Raw genomic sequence first — 14,712 nt, 5'->3', positions numbered from 1 at the left:
GCAAGGGAAGTGTTGTTGATTTCCTGGGAGTGTTCACCACCCTTTGACTTGGCATTTGTAGCAGTGTTGGTTTAAGCCAGGCAGTGTTTGCCCTGCAGTCACTTCATGCTGCAAAGGTGTAGGAAGGGAATAACCCTCACTTTCTGTTTTAAACAATCCCATGTGGATCAGCCTCAGAGTTAAGTGCAAAACACATTAAAATATATTTTTAAATGCTCTATTCTCCTCTAGAATCCAAAGAAACACCAATTTCTCAGCTCTTACAGTTCTTTTTACTTTTAAGAACAGGACGAGAGTTAATCCTTTGATTTTCATATACAATTTGGGTTGAGAAAGTGCTTCAGGCACCGTTGCAGAAAGGAAAGAGAATATGCTGAACTATTCTGCTGCATTATTTATATAACACACACTTTTGTGCACTTGGACTGCCAACACTGCCACGCAACAAAACCCCTCTTTTGTCAGCTCGGAAGTAAAACCACACAATTTCTAAGGTCCCAATTCAAATCCTATTTTTCTTTTGGGCTTTTTTGCAAACCACAAATCCAAAATTGACTGATGTAAGTAACATGATATTAGTATTTGGCTTGACAAAGGCACAGCTGCCGTGTATCAGTGTTCATGTTCAGCAAAATGCTGAAGGCAATTTTTTCTGCATCCAAAAATATTAGTGGCCATACATACACATCCTGATTGACTGTGTGAGTCAGAGTCACTCGATTCCTGCCTTAAGTGAAGCTTTCAGTGATCAGAGGAGGAGAAATAAGCATCTCTGGCATTTTATGCCACCTCTGATCCAAACTTTTCCAATTGCTTTTGGAATACCAAGGAAAGCTACACAACTCCACTGAGAGGGAACAGGAGAGTGCTGAGCAACCAGAGAAACTGCTACATAACAGCACACCCCCATGGTTCATGACAGAAAGGAAAATTGCTGCATGCAATTAAAATGGATGAGCAAAAGTATGATGTCACAGGAAATCATTTCAGAATTTGGCAAAATCAGTGTCCCTCTTCAGTTCGCAGCATTAAGGTCAATAAGGGCACAGCTTGCCAACTATCTGGTTTCATGCTGAATTTGAAAGCTGGCATTTAGACACGTACAGTTCCATCAGATCTGGCCTGGCTTCTCACTGTACCACCAGCTGCAATAACCCTTCAGGAGGGCACCTATTGTTATTAGCAGGGAGGAGCCACTTGAAGCACAAATTCAAGGGATTTACAGAGCTCAAGTTCCCCCAGGAAGGATTCAGCATCTTCCCTCTTACAGCAACTGAGACTCCTCAAAGCCCTGAGGGACCTTGCTCCTACATTAGCAGCCTTTACCCTCCCTCACACAAGGAGTGACTGAATCTGTGGACACCTCAGCCTTTCCTTCAGGTTTTTGGGATGGCTCTGGACAGCTTTTGCTCATCAGTGACCACCAAGGGGCTGAGGTAGCTTCCTCAGTCAGGACCAGTGACAAAGCAGTTGCTTTCTCCAGCTGGAATGCCAAAGGTTTGGCTCTCTTGGCTCACACCAAAGTCAGATCTTAATATCCCAAGCTCTGCCTGATAGGAAGAGCAGTTTCCAACCATCCAAACAGATATCACCCAGCTTTTTACCAAGGCTTTGTGGACCAACACGGTGTGGGAATGAAGCAAAACCAGACAAATGTCCTTTTAGACTGGCCTGGCTTCACCTGTGTGACCTGCCAGCTCCTTCCCCAGCCCCTCTGTGGCACTGTCCTTGGAAGGTGCTCCTGCACAACCATCAGACAAGTTTGACAGCAGCTGGTAAATGACTCATCCTGCCTTGAGTATTTTACCCATCACTCTGGCTACAAATCACAAACATTTACCTGTTCCCTGTTAGAAATTAAGGTCACCAGATGGCACGGTTTGCCTCTGACAGCTCTGGGTTTTTTCCTTAAAGCCTTTTGTTTTCAGCTGAGTGCGGACAAGAGCAGTGGAGCAGAACTCCAGAAGTTTGATTAAAGCAAAGTGAGGAGCTGCTCAGCTGCAGCCAGGCCAGAGAACCATCCATGTTCAGGACTTTCTCCCTCCCAAGGACTGAGTTCCCTGACTTTAAATGGATTATCTGTGTGGGACTCAGATCAGTCACACAGTCTGTGTCATCTTCTGAACACCCATTTTGGCTTCATCCACAGTTTTCAATAAGAGATTGTCAGCTCCTGTCAAAACAGCAGAGCAAATGACAGCCCATCCCTGCCTGTGCATTTTCCTGCTGCCAGGAATAGCAATCCCTGCCCCTCTGGAACGCACACCCTTCTTGTCAAGCCAGCCTGACAGCTCCAGCAAGAGTAAAGGCTGAAGGACTTCCACAACTGCCTCACTCCCCTGCATCCTACACCCACCGCTGCTATATCAGCATTCAAAGAAATGATGTGTGTATGTACATGTGTATGTGTATGTAACTCTTTAGCGCTTTGACAGGATAAAGACGCGAAAACTGAAGCACTCCAGGTGCAAAAACTACACAACACATTAAAAAAGCTGGATGTATTTTCATTTTCAGCACTGGTGACCACGCAGGTCTGGGGCGCACAGACACCATAACCTCCATCATCCCTCATCCGTCATCCCCCCGCATTCCCTTCTCTCGGCACCACACACCTCCCATTAGTGCTGCAGACACTCCCCGCCCCACAGAGCCCCAGCACGGACATCACACGCTCAAAATCCACCCCACAGCCGCCGAGGAGCCTTTTTATTCCTCTAAATCGCTCCCATTGCTTCCTGCGCCCCGCCCCGCCCCGGAACGCGGCGCGCGGCTGCCGTTTCCGTGGGGACGCCTGGCGGGAGCGCACCGCGGGGGCCAACATGGCGGTGCACACGCTGAGGGGCCTGTGCCGGCCGTGGCTGGGGCCGGCAATTCTGTGCGCCCGGTTCTCGCAGCGGGCCGCCGCCGGCACCGAATACCGGAGCTCCCACAGCCTGGACAAGCTGTACCCTCCGCGGCAGGAAGGAACCGCTGCCCACACCACGGTCAGAGGGGCGGGGGGAAAGAGGAAGAGGCCAAGGGACGGCGTCTGGGCGGGGTTTATTGGTTGATTGACAGCGTGGAGGCAGGGTTTATTTAATGGCTTATTAATTATGGGCGGGGCCACCTTGCGGGTGGGCGGGATCATAATGTGGGTGGGCGTGGCCTCGGTGCGGGTGGGCGGGATCATAATGTGGGTGGGCGTGGCCTCGGTGCGGGTGGGCGGGACCACAATGTGGGTGGGCGTGGTCTTGGTGCGGGTAGGCGGGGACACAGTGCGGGTGGGCGGGGTTACGGTGCGGGTGGGCGGGGACACAATGCAGGTGGGCGGGGTTACGGTGCGGGTAGGCGGGGACACAGCGCGGGTGGGCGGGGTTACGGTGCGGATAGGCGGGGACACAGCGCGGGTGGGCGGGGTTATAGTGCGGGTGGGCGGGGCTTCTCGCTGCCGTGGCTGTTGTGAGGCGCGGAAGGGCCGGGGCGGGCCCGGTTCGAGGCCGGTCCGAGCCCGTGTCCCCGGGTCGGGCGGGGCCGCCCGAGGGGCCGCAGGGACCACAGGGATCCCCCGGGATCCCCCGACACGCCCCCGGTGTGTCTTCCAGGAGCAGCTGCAGCCGCCCGCCCTCGACATCCCCATGAGTGAGTCCCCCCGCCCAGCACAGCCTTGCCGGGAGCCGGGAAGCGCTCCCGAGCACCGGCACCGTGTTCCGAGCTCGGCCCCGTCCCGGCTCAGCCCCTGCCCCTCTCTTCCAGCTCGCCTGACCGTGTCCTACAGCCGGAGCAGCGGCCCCGGCGGGCAGAATGTTAATAAAGGTGAGGAACAGCTGCTCCCTCGGACAAACCTCCATTTTCGGTTGTTTTTCTGTACCATGTGGCAAAATATCGAGAACTTGAAGTTAAACAGCGTCTTCATGCTTCTGGATACTTATTTTTTATTGTTCACCCTGCATTTTAACACAACTTCTGAGTCTTCATAGTGCTGGAGACCAGTGGGAACACATTTGATGCCCCTAGGAACACTTACAGGGATCATTCCTGCTACACCACCTCTATCCATAGATCAAATATAATAGAGCCAGCTGGATTCTGAAAAGTCATTGTGCAAGAAATTCTCAGCTTAATTCAAATAAAATACTCCCTGTTCTGCCATTAAAAATGAGGTAGGCAGTGGCAGGCAATAAATTCTGTAGTGTATAGAAAGGCAAATGCCATGACAGGTGTAAGTTTGTCATGTAGAGTGGTGTGTAAAGATACAGCAAGAAGAGAACTGTGACCTTTCAGAAGATTCATCATGGAATCATCCCATGTTGAAAGCCAGCAGAGATCAGGCTGAATTATCTCATGAATCTGAGGAAGGCAGGCTGTGACATTGAAACAAAGACCCTGTTTTTCCTCCCAGTGAATTCCAAAGCAGAGGTTCGCTTCCACCTGGCATCAGCCGACTGGATTCCCGAAGCTGTGAGACAGAAAATGGCTCTGATGGTACCAACCCTCCCCTTCCAACCATGGTTTCAATGCCTCAGTGTCAGAACATGACAGTTCCAATGAGGTTTCAGTGGTCACATCATGTTTTTCTATCCCTTCAGCACAGGAATAAGATAAACCGGGCTGGTGAGTTGATTGTGACCTCAGAGGAGAGTCGCTACCAAATGAGGAATCTGGCAATTTGCCTGGAAAAAATCCGGACCATGGTCACAGAGGCGATCGAGAAACCCAAGGTGGTGTCTAAGGAGACAGCACAGAAACTCATAGAGAGGTATCTTCATTTAAATGGTCTTTATTTGAGTTCAGGCTATCATGTTACACAATTTCATTTGCAGCATTGTTAAACATTTTTGTTCATACTCCTTTAAATTCCTTTTTTTAAGGAACTACCACTCATCCATTAGATTTTAACTGCTTTGCTGGGTAATAGCCCCAGAACAGGGACTGTTTTTTTTTCTATCTGAAGATGTTTTGTTTGTTCATCAGATCTCAAAAGTTGAATATTTAAATGTTTTCTTTGTACACTGAGGGATCTTTTGATTTTGTTCTAGGGTGGAAAAAATGAACCGGGAACGGCTACGACAGAAAAAAATACACTCAACTATAAAACAGAGCAGGAAGGCAGATTTTGACTGAGAACAGCAGAGATCCAAGCCCTTGGCATTCTGTCTTCCTAAAGAAGTGGTGTTGGCAGCTGTAGATGATGCTAAACTCATGAGCTGTATTGAATAAAAATAGCCTGACAGTGTAAATAAAAATATTTAACATCTTCTTTTGTAGCCAGTGATACACTGTGATGGTCTGTCAGTCATTTTCCAGAATTATTGTTCACATTTGAGAGGAACTAAGAAATCTGATATTTGTCAGACACTTTTATTTAATGTTCTTTGTGTTTTTCAAGCAGCCTGTGCTGCATCAGAGCACCCTCTTCTGCTGAACACAAAGCTACAGTAGATTTCTGGGAAGAACAGGAAGAATAAAAGCAGTCTCAGCAACATATCTAAGTAGAAAATAGAATCTTAAAGCATTAAGTTTGGAAAAGACCTCAAAGATCATCAAGTCCATCCCTTAGAGGGATGTTTCTTTCCTTCTATTTCCTTTCAGTTTTATTCCTTTCAGTGGTTGTTATTTAACCAAACAAAGCCCATAATTTGGTTAAGCTACAGCCACATCAGGAATCTGGCAGAAATCTCAGCATTAGGAGACAGAACCCACCCTGTGAGTGCAGAAGGCTTCTGGCCTTTGAGGTGGGACACTAAAATCCTCTGGATGAGTCCTCCATGCTCGTTAGTGGACCCTGTTTAAGGAGGATGAAGCTCTGTTGTGTTTCACCACTGCCAAGCAGGATTACTGGGAAGCCCAAAGAAACCAAAATTACCCTTTTTTGGTATTTGGCAGGGCCCCAGTGGCCTAATGGATAAGGCACTGGCCTTCTAAGTCAGGGATTGTGGGTTCGAGTCCCACCTGGGGTGGGGAGAGGTGGCTCTGTTTTAGGAAAACATTCCAAATTCCCAAATAAGAGAGAGAATTTGTCCCTCGGGTTTATTTGGGGCACATGGAGGTATCAGGACTCTGCTGCATTCCCTTTGGAAGGGGAGCTTTGAGCTCTCCCCTGATGGAATGTTTGCATCTGCAGAAACAGTGTTCAAAGCCCAGATCTTCCCCAAAATGGAATCCATTCCAATGCATCCTGACACCCCAGAAAGCCCTGCCCTGGCCTCTGCACTCCTCTCAGCACCAGGAGCAGACATCTCATTTCACATTTTCCCCCATCAGAAGCTTTTCTGCAAGGAATCATTCAGGGTGGGAAACACCTCTAAGATTTATCAAGTCCAACCCAGCACTGCCATGTTCACCAGCAAACCATTCCCCAAATGCCACATCCACACACGTTTTGAGCACTTCCAGGGATGGTGAATCCCCTTCTTCCCTGGGCATGGGAGGGGAAGCAGCAGCCCTCTCACAGACACAGGTGTCTGAAGCTCTGTGCTGTGCCCTGGCCTTTACAAACAAGGGAATGTCGCTGCTTGCGATGTTTTTGTGACACTGAACGTCCTCCCACCATCACCATCCAGGACAGCAACAGCCTGAGCTGAGCCTCCCCATCCCCAGGAGACCTCACTGCCAGGACCACCCACTGCTCTGGGCTCCTTTCCCTCAGATTTGGAAAACTTTGCTTCAAAGGCGTAAAGACCTGGACGAGCACTTGACACCGGAGCCGGAGGAGCTGGGAATTTCAGGGAATAAAAGCAGATTCCGAGTTCGCGCCTGGTTTAACAGCACGAAAAACGCCCGATCCACGCCAGGAGGTGCGGGATGGAGAGCGGGGAAGCAGCAAGGGGCTGCAGGAAGGGGCGCATCGCGTTCCCCGCCGCCAGCGAACCGAACCGAACCGGTCCGATCCGGTCCGCGCCTTCTGCGGGGCACCCCGGCATCCGCCGCGGATCCTCGGCAGCGAAAAGAAGTCACCCCAGATGGGACTCGAACCCACAATCCCTGGCTTAGGAGGCCAGTGCCTTATCCATTAGGCCACTGGGGCCGCGCACTCGCGTGTTTTAGGCGCCGTCACTTAACTCTCTGCTGGCCAGACGGGAACGCGGCTGCTGCCGGTGGGGCTGGGGGGTCCCGTTCGGTTCTTCTGGGCCCACCCCGGTCTGAACAGTCCCCAGAGCGAGGCCTCGCTCCGGCCGGCTCCATCCCCCCCACCTCCCGGCGCAGCTCACAAAAGCAGACGCGGCGTGGGGATGTGTGTGGGGGAGTGGAGATCCCCGCGCAGCCGCCTGCGCCCCCTTGGCCCCAGCGGGAGCTGGCTGTGCCGGTTTGGGGTGCAATGAAGCCCCGAACCGCCCCCGGAACGCGGCGCTCGCTCCGGGCCCCGCGGTGCCCGCGCGGGGGGGCCTGGGCGCGGGGTCGCTGCGGCCCCGGTGGCCGAGTGGGCAAAGCATTGGTCCCGTAAGCGAGGGTTCGCGGGTTCGAGTCCCACTTGGGATACGAGAGGCTTTAACCCCCCCCCACCTACCCTAGCTGGATCCAGCAGCGCTGCGCACACGAAGGGGCAATGAATTGGTATTCCCCACTGAACCACAGCAAACTGAACCTCAGCCCTAACCCCCCGTAATTCAGCCGGCACCCCTGGCAGTATGGGAAATTTCAGCCAACCTTGTCTCTCCCCTTTCCTTTTCCCAGGAACCGGGTTCCAGCTGCGGCCCCGACCCCTCCTGCTGCCGGTTCCGAGCTCTGGTCCCCCCGCCCCCGAATGCTGCTCTCCCCAAAACCCATGTTTCTCATCTAATCCCAAAAAAAGTTCCCCAAAGCCCACCACAGGAAGGTATTTTTGTCAGTGGTCCACTGTCCAGGGCTTGGGTAGGTTTGTTGCTTTCCAGGCAGCAGAGCCTCCCACACCTAAGAGAGAAAATCTACTTAAAAAGAAACTTCACTTTGTGTTTTACTGGTGTGGCATTACCCTGACCACAGCTGCTTTCAAAATCCATTAACTCTGCAAGAAAAGACCCTCCAGGCAGCTTTTTAATGCAGCAAATCTGAGAGGGCATTATTCCAAAGGCACTTACAGAGAGGACTTTGGTCCCAGGGCAGCACAGCCAAACTGTGACCCCACTGACCAGCCCCTCTTGGAGATGTGGTTTCTGGTGGAGTAAAGCTTCCCGACCATCCCAACTTGTCCTGCTCCCGGAAGAGGTTCCCCCACGCAAGGTGGACCAGCATAAATGGGCTTGGGGCTCGAGTGCTGCTGATAATAAATACAGGATGCACCTGGAAGGAGAGAAAAATGCAGCTGAAATTCTCTGACTCAAGAAAAACCCAGCTCTGCCCAGACAAATTAAACAACTGCAACTGCTCTGCTTTGGTGCCTTCTGGGACACTTTGAAGGATGTCCATGACCTGGCCAGAGCCATCCTTTCACTAACATCCCTCCAAAAATCAGCCTTTCATTAACACCTCTCATCCACAGGTCCCAAAGCAAAGCTGGTTGTTATCCCCTCAATCACAGCCTAACCTGAGATCTGGGACCACACGACTTGCTGGACAAAATATCCACCTTTGCACCCAAGCCTGGGGCAGTTTGTAGCTGCTCCTCGTTGTTTCCCTTTTCCATGAAATCTAAACAGGGACCACTAGCTGGGAGCAGACACATCATCCCATCAACAGCAGCTCTTGGCACATGGAGAGAGCCTGGAGCTGCCTTGGGGACCTCACTGTCCCAAAACACATCATGGATCACCTTGATCTCCCTCTTTGGTCTTTCCCCGCATCAGGTTTTGTGTCTAGTGCCGCTCTCAGACAGGGCGCTGGTCTATGCACACCTCTGGATTCTCCTGACTCATCTGGGATCTCCCACCGGGATGGGGAATGTCTCCCCAGTAAGCAGCCACAGCCAGCGGCCGCAGGGACAGGAGGAGGAGGAGGAGGAAGCCCAGGGCAGTGAAATGGGAAGAAAGAGCATGGAAACGGGGCTGGCAGAGGCAAAACATAGCGGTCACCCCAGATGGGACTCGAACCCACAATCCCTGGCTTAGGAGGCCAGTGCCTTATCCATTAGGCCACTGGGGCTGCGCAGGGCGCGCGCCCCGCCCCGCGGGAACGGCCCCGACCCCGCGCTACGGGGGCGTCCCGGGGCCGCTCCCGGAACGGGGCCACCCCCGGGGCTGGCGCGGGGCAGCACCGGGAGCGCTGCGACCCAGCCGGGGCTCGCGTTTTGCCTCCACTCCACGAGGGGCAGAGATGCGAGGGGAGAAACGGGAAAAGATGATTTAAAAGCGGGGGGGGGGGGAAAAAAAGGCCGACCACGAAGGGACTCGAACCCTCAATCTTCTGATCCGAAGTCAGACGCCTTATCCATTAGGCCACGCGGTCACTGCGCTGCAGCCCCCCAGTGATGCTGCCAACCCCCGGCATCCCCCCGCGCCCCTCCCGGCTCCCTCCGGAGCCCCGGGCAGGGACACGGGGCCAGGGCGAGCACGGGGCTCTCTGGGGGACACAGAGCTCTGTCGGGAACACGGGGGGCCGTGGGGGACAGGGGGAATGGCAGGGGACACGGCTGGGGAAGGACCACCTGCTGCCATGGGAATTCTGCTGCTGGAGGGGGAATCGAGTGTGGGACTTGCTGATTGCCATTGCTGCCCTGGAGCCATTCATGGAATCACAGAATCATGGAATATCTTGGGTTGGAAGGGACCCACAAAGATCACTGGGATGACAGCAGGAAAAACCCGCAGAGATGGAGAGGAGGGCAGCAGAGGAAAACACAGACACATAGAAAACACAGAAGTCTCTGACCCTTTCATTTTAACTGTGAGGTCCCAGAAAAGAACATAAGGAGCATGGGAGATCAGCAAGGAGGCAGAACCAGAAAATCCTTGGGTGCATGGAAGGCTCAGCAGGAAATGAGGACACGGTGTGGTCTGCTGGCAAGCAGGACCGGGGCTCAAAGGAGAGCAGCCTCCCCCACAGCCCTCAGTCACACAGGCACTAATTCCTGATCCATTTCAGTGAGGTTGCAGCAAACTCTCAGCCCTGTAAATGAGACTAAATTTGCTACTGAGTAGCTCTGGCTCTTTGCCTTTTCTTTGTGAGGCTGGGCCCTTTCTTTTCTTCTCCCTCAAATTGCTGGATTTTTTTTTAATGACCTCATTTTTACATGACCACAACTAAAATCTACTCCCAAGAGCCAGCTGAGTGCATCAAACCATTAGCAATTTCTTCCTTCCAACAGATAAAATGTCTGTTTACAAAAATCCATCCCTCATTAATAAATATCAAATCAACTTCCACATAACAAATGACGTGTCCTGGACTGCTTCATAAGACACACGGTACCATTCTCCTCCTTATTTGGAAGCAGGAGATGATGCAGGGAGTTTTTGTAGCCATCCTCACCTTTTCTCTTGGGACAGGTAAGTGCAAGGGGGATAGAAAACCTTCAAGGAATTCTGTTCTCTTCTGTGTGAGAAGGGATTTTTGTGTGCTAACGATGTTTCTCACATCCACAGCTCCAAACCCTTTCTCTTTTGGTGCATCTCTCACAGGTTGAGGTCTTGTCTGATGATTTTGTGTTTCAAGTGGAATTCTCTTTCCAGCAGGGGCTGCTCCAAAGTACCTCTGCACCTACTATGACATTGTTGACTACCTGAACATCTCCTCTCACAACAAGCTGCACACGTACATTCTGCCCAAAATAAACCTGAATGAGCCTGTGGAAGTGAAGATGGACTTCATGCTGGTGGCAATTCTGTCTGTGGTAAGGACCCAAAATGAGTCTTTATAATAGGAACCTGGGCTAGTAGTAGGCCAGGGTTTGAGTCTCCTGACAGCAAATCCACAGGGGTGAGAATCAGACCCTTCCACTTCAGCTTTCTGCTGTTGGAAAGCACTTCTGGAAGATCTGGAGTATTTTCTCCCTCTCCTTCCAGAAGTCGTATCCAGACAAGCAGCTTGCTTTGTAGGAGGCTCCAAAAACCCTGCAGAGTGCCTGAACTGTGCAGTGCATTTGCAGGACACTGCCATGGAAATGTTAACAATAATCTATTATTTTTCCTAACCATTGGACTGTGCGCTCCCACTCTTCAGCCGTAGGATCAAGAGCCACAAGCTCTTCTCCCAAGCCCACTTACTGCAGTCTGTGCTCCGTGAAGAGCTTCTGCATTGGGTACATCTAAGAAAATCAGCTAAATATCTTTGTTTCTCCAGGTGGAAAAGCTCCAGACAGTCAGTTTTTACTTCGTCCTGAACCTGGTAGGTCCCTCAAGCGTGTTTCTCTCCTGATGTCCGACACAAAGTCTGGTGCCCAGCCCAGAGCTCATCTCTCTCCTGCAACTTCTTCCATCAGGAATGGCAAAACCCTTTTGCAACCTGGGACCCACAGGATTTCTGTAACATTTCTGAAATTGTTCTGCCCATGGATACGTATTGGTCACCCCCCATCTTCATTTTAGAGCGGTAGGTTCCCCTTTCATTTTTATCCACTGGCTTAACAGAAATACAATGGATGCAAACTGTTGGTTATATTATAGGAAATGGGATAAACTCAGATGGCTAAAAGTTGTTCCCTTGAGCTCTCTGTAACTGAGAGCCTCCTAATTTAGATTAATGATGACCATAGTTTATACAAAGCACTTAGTGGTTCTGTAATACTGTAGCAGCTCCTGAAATATCCCCTCTGGGCTGTAGCTAAAGCTGAGGAAGCAGCAGAAACCAGCACTCCTGTGGAATAAAGTGACCTTTAGTAGTGTGTGGAAAGATACAGGGCAGAGCACTGAGGGTCTGACAGAGGGATGGGCACCCCCACCAGCTCTCCAGAGGGAGAAAGGAGTGGGAGGCAGAGCCAGGAATGAGTCCCTGCCCTGGTGAGAGCAGGGAGCAGAGGGCAGAGAGCAGGAGGTGCTCAGGAGGTGTGGAGCCACAGCAAACCTTGGTCACAAAGGGCTCACGAGCCCTTCTCCCAGCCCTGGTTTCCTCTCCTCCTGCTGCATCCCCTGGCTGGGTGATGGCTCAGAGCCCTCCAAACTGGGTGTTCACAGCCTTGTTTTATGGGACTGAGGCACAGGCAGCATCTTAGGCTCAGTTACTCTCCCTGTCTGTTCCCTCCAGGGTGAATGGGCAAAACCCAGAGCTGAATTACATGGTCCTCATGCACAACGGCAGCTTCAACTCCACCCGGCCCTTCCAGGTGACCCTGACGTGCAGTTTGATAATCCTCAAGTTCCCCTTCGACACCCAGATGTGCAACTTGAGTGTAGCTTCATTCCTCTACCCAGGTACAGCTACCACCTCTGGGCTGAATTTGGAGAAGGACTAGATGAGCACCACTTGCTCACAGTGGGGTTGAAGTCATATGAAACCAGGGAAAATGAGTTAAAATGCTGCCATTCTGTCATGGCACATTTCCCAGCAACACCTCTGGAACAATCTGGATGTCCTGTGGCAAGTCCCTCCCAGGACTGGTTCCTACAAACCAAGAGACCCGAGACCAAGAGGCTTCCTGCAAAACTTGTTCACATAGAATTTTGCACAACTGATCTTTAAACACACCTGAAAGGCATGGAAATGGGAGGAAATTAATCGTAGAATACTAACGTTGGAAAAGATTTCCAAGGACATCAAATCCAACCATTAAAAGGACAGTTTCAGGGATTCAAACTCCAGTTAGAGTTCATCCCAACAGGAAGGGCTGAAATATAAGCAGACGTGATGCAAAATCTTCCCAGTCCCATCCACAAAGGACAACTGTCCTAATTCAGCAGATGTTTCCCCTCTGATCCACATCCCAGAGGTCCAGCCAAGCCTCTTCACAGAGACCTTTTAGTTTCTCCTTCATGGGCTGAGAAACCTTTCCCTTCCCTGTCTGCACACACCCTCAGCTGGGTGGGAAAGGGAGAGAAAACTGACCTCTAATAAATTCCTAAATTCTTCAACTTCCCTCCCCCTCTGCCTCCTGCCCAAGCAGTAACAGACTTTGTCATGAAGACGAGACGGACACCAGCTGAGATCATGAAAGACAGCCAGAGTTTCCTCCTAACTGATGGAGAATGGAAGTTCACCAACCTGAGCATCATTGAATATACGGAAATTCTGGATGACAAAGGATATTCTGTGGTCACCTATGTGGTATGACAGCACTTCCCTATTATACTGCACTGATTTGGCAGTAAAAAAACACAGTATATAACAAGATTATTTTTTACATTAAGGGGCCAGCATTTGTCAACACATTGAGTCATCTCCTGCTCATCAAATTTTACCCATCTTCCTCAACAGATTTCCATGGAGAGACGACCCACTCTCTATATTCTGAACCTGATCCTCCCAACATGTGCCCTATACTTGCTGGACATGGCTGTGGTGTTTGGTCCCAGCTCTCTCGAGGAGAAAATCAACTTCCAGATTGCCATCATCCTTGGCAGCTCCATGCTGGCTGTGATTCTCAACAACAGCCTCCCTACTTCCTCCAACAAACCACCTATAATAGGTATCCACCTTTATTGAATAAACCCTAATTTTCACCCAGCTACCAGCCCTAAGGAAAGCCTTTGGTTGTTTATAGACATGCTCATGAACGCTGAAGTCATGAACACCTAAGCTTGATTAGCTTGCTGGAGTTAGACTTTCCCTGTTCCCCACCAGGCAATGGAATGTAAGAAAATGCCAATTATTCAGAGCTTTCTCTGTTTTCCTGTTGTTCTGCAGTGGTGTTCTTCCTGGGAACCTTCCTGCTCATGATCATGGCTGTGTTAGACACCTTTTTCCTGTTGTATCAGCAGCGCAAATCCCTGCGCTTGGACAGGGCTCTCAGAAGCTTCCAGCAAGGTAAAACACTTTAACAGAGTAGGTCTGGGGCATTTTCCTGCGCATTTGTTGGAGCCAGGGCGGGTTTCCCCAAGGGCAAACAGTGCCCCAGGCAGTGTGAGCCATGGTGGCCCTGCTGTGTTGACACTGCCCTTTGCTCCCTGCAGATCCACACAAGCTGCCCAAGAAGCCCCCAGGGAACCTGGCCAAAGCAGGTCCCCAACTGCTGCACCCTCCCAAGAAGGCCCAGGGACAAGGGCAGCCGAACAAACGCCTCTGGCAGCTGCAGGAGCTGGACCCATTTCTGCCAGTTCTGGAGAAGGTGCTTCTCTACAGCCACCTCTTCTTGTCCCTATTCTTTTTTACTGTGATTTCTGTAAAATGGAGCAGTTGAAGATCAGCTCTGCCCCGTGCCAGCTCCATTGTTCTGTACTGCGTTGCTTCTGATCCCCTGCTGTAATTTGCTCCTGCTCGATTCACAGAGCTGCACTTCAGTTGCCTGAATAAAATAAAATTAAAATCCAAAGCCACAGGACCCAAGATGAGCATGCATAGTGCTTTGTATTCTGGTTCAGTAGAACTACAGATGTTCTTGAACTATTCTGTGGGCTACTAAGGTATTTAAATAAAATAGTTGTAAAATCTTCCTCCTACCTATCTGTAATTCTGACCTTAAACATGACCAAGAGGAAAGGGAATTGATTGCTTTCTCTTAGAGGAGTTTCCATCTTCAAGGAAGGTGTTTAAGAATTCCACCTCAGATTATTAAATAAAACAATGCAAGTCTTTACTGTTTCTGTGAGTTCCAGTGAGATCAGCAGCATTCAGAAATCCAGGGCAAAGAGAAAAGGAGCACCAGGATTAAGTGTTTTTAATAATAACTAAAAAGTAACTCTTTTTGTGTGCATCTCAACACTACTTCAACTCCTTTTGCAATTGGCTTCT

The 14,712-nt window shown here is 50.7% G+C and overlaps 2 protein-coding genes, 1 long non-coding RNA gene and 4 other non-coding genes across 7 annotated transcripts; 3 read left to right on the top strand and 4 right to left on the bottom strand.

Annotated features, from left to right (window-relative positions):
* The first annotated feature begins 2,752 nt into the window (after positions 1-2,752).
* On the top strand, positions 2,753-5,254 carry MRPL58 (mitochondrial ribosomal protein L58). The gene is made up of 6 exons (XM_086857711.1): positions 2,753-2,987; positions 3,585-3,621; positions 3,736-3,795; positions 4,382-4,464; positions 4,569-4,738; positions 5,019-5,254. The coding sequence occupies exons 1-6, from the start codon at positions 2,823-2,825 to the stop codon at positions 5,101-5,103; spliced, it is 600 nt and encodes a 199-aa protein (XP_086713837.1). The 5' UTR covers positions 2,753-2,822; the 3' UTR covers positions 5,104-5,254.
* A 67-nt stretch (positions 5,255-5,321) lies between these two features.
* On the bottom strand, positions 5,322-7,027 carry LOC111937328 (uncharacterized). The gene is made up of 2 exons (XR_002868564.2): positions 5,683-7,027; positions 5,322-5,425 (listed from the first exon to the last, which is right to left on the bottom strand). It is a non-coding gene; the product is annotated as an uncharacterized LOC111937328 (long non-coding RNA).
* TRNAR-UCU (transfer RNA arginine (anticodon UCU)) lies at positions 5,867-5,939 on the top strand. Its single transcript has one exon. It is a non-coding gene; the product is annotated as a tRNA-Arg (tRNA).
* TRNAR-CCU (transfer RNA arginine (anticodon CCU)) lies at positions 6,934-7,006 on the bottom strand. Its single transcript has one exon. It is a non-coding gene; the product is annotated as a tRNA-Arg (tRNA).
* A 1,936-nt stretch (positions 7,028-8,963) lies between the features above and the next one.
* On the bottom strand, positions 8,964-9,036 carry TRNAR-CCU (transfer RNA arginine (anticodon CCU)). The gene has a single exon. It is a non-coding gene; the product is annotated as a tRNA-Arg (tRNA).
* A 230-nt stretch (positions 9,037-9,266) lies between these two features.
* TRNAR-UCG (transfer RNA arginine (anticodon UCG)) lies at positions 9,267-9,339 on the bottom strand. Its single transcript has one exon. It is a non-coding gene; the product is annotated as a tRNA-Arg (tRNA).
* Positions 9,340-10,330: 991 nt separating this feature from the next.
* LOC111944009 (5-hydroxytryptamine receptor 3A-like) lies at positions 10,331-14,209 on the top strand. The gene is made up of 9 exons (XM_023946842.2): positions 10,331-10,379; positions 10,563-10,723; positions 11,173-11,217; positions 11,312-11,421; positions 12,073-12,239; positions 12,929-13,089; positions 13,240-13,450; positions 13,669-13,788; positions 13,935-14,209. Exons 1-9 carry the CDS (start codon positions 10,331-10,333, stop codon positions 14,159-14,161), a joined length of 1,251 nt encoding a protein of 416 aa, XP_023802610.2. The 3' UTR covers positions 14,162-14,209.
* Positions 14,210-14,712: the final 503 nt, after the last annotated feature.

This window comes from Cyanistes caeruleus, chromosome 19 (assembly GCF_971803275.1).
Source record: "Cyanistes caeruleus chromosome 19, bCyaCae1.hap1.1, whole genome shotgun sequence".
NCBI lineage: Eukaryota > Metazoa > Chordata > Aves > Passeriformes > Paridae > Cyanistes > Cyanistes caeruleus.
This window is presented reverse-complemented; position numbering and strand designations above follow the sequence as displayed.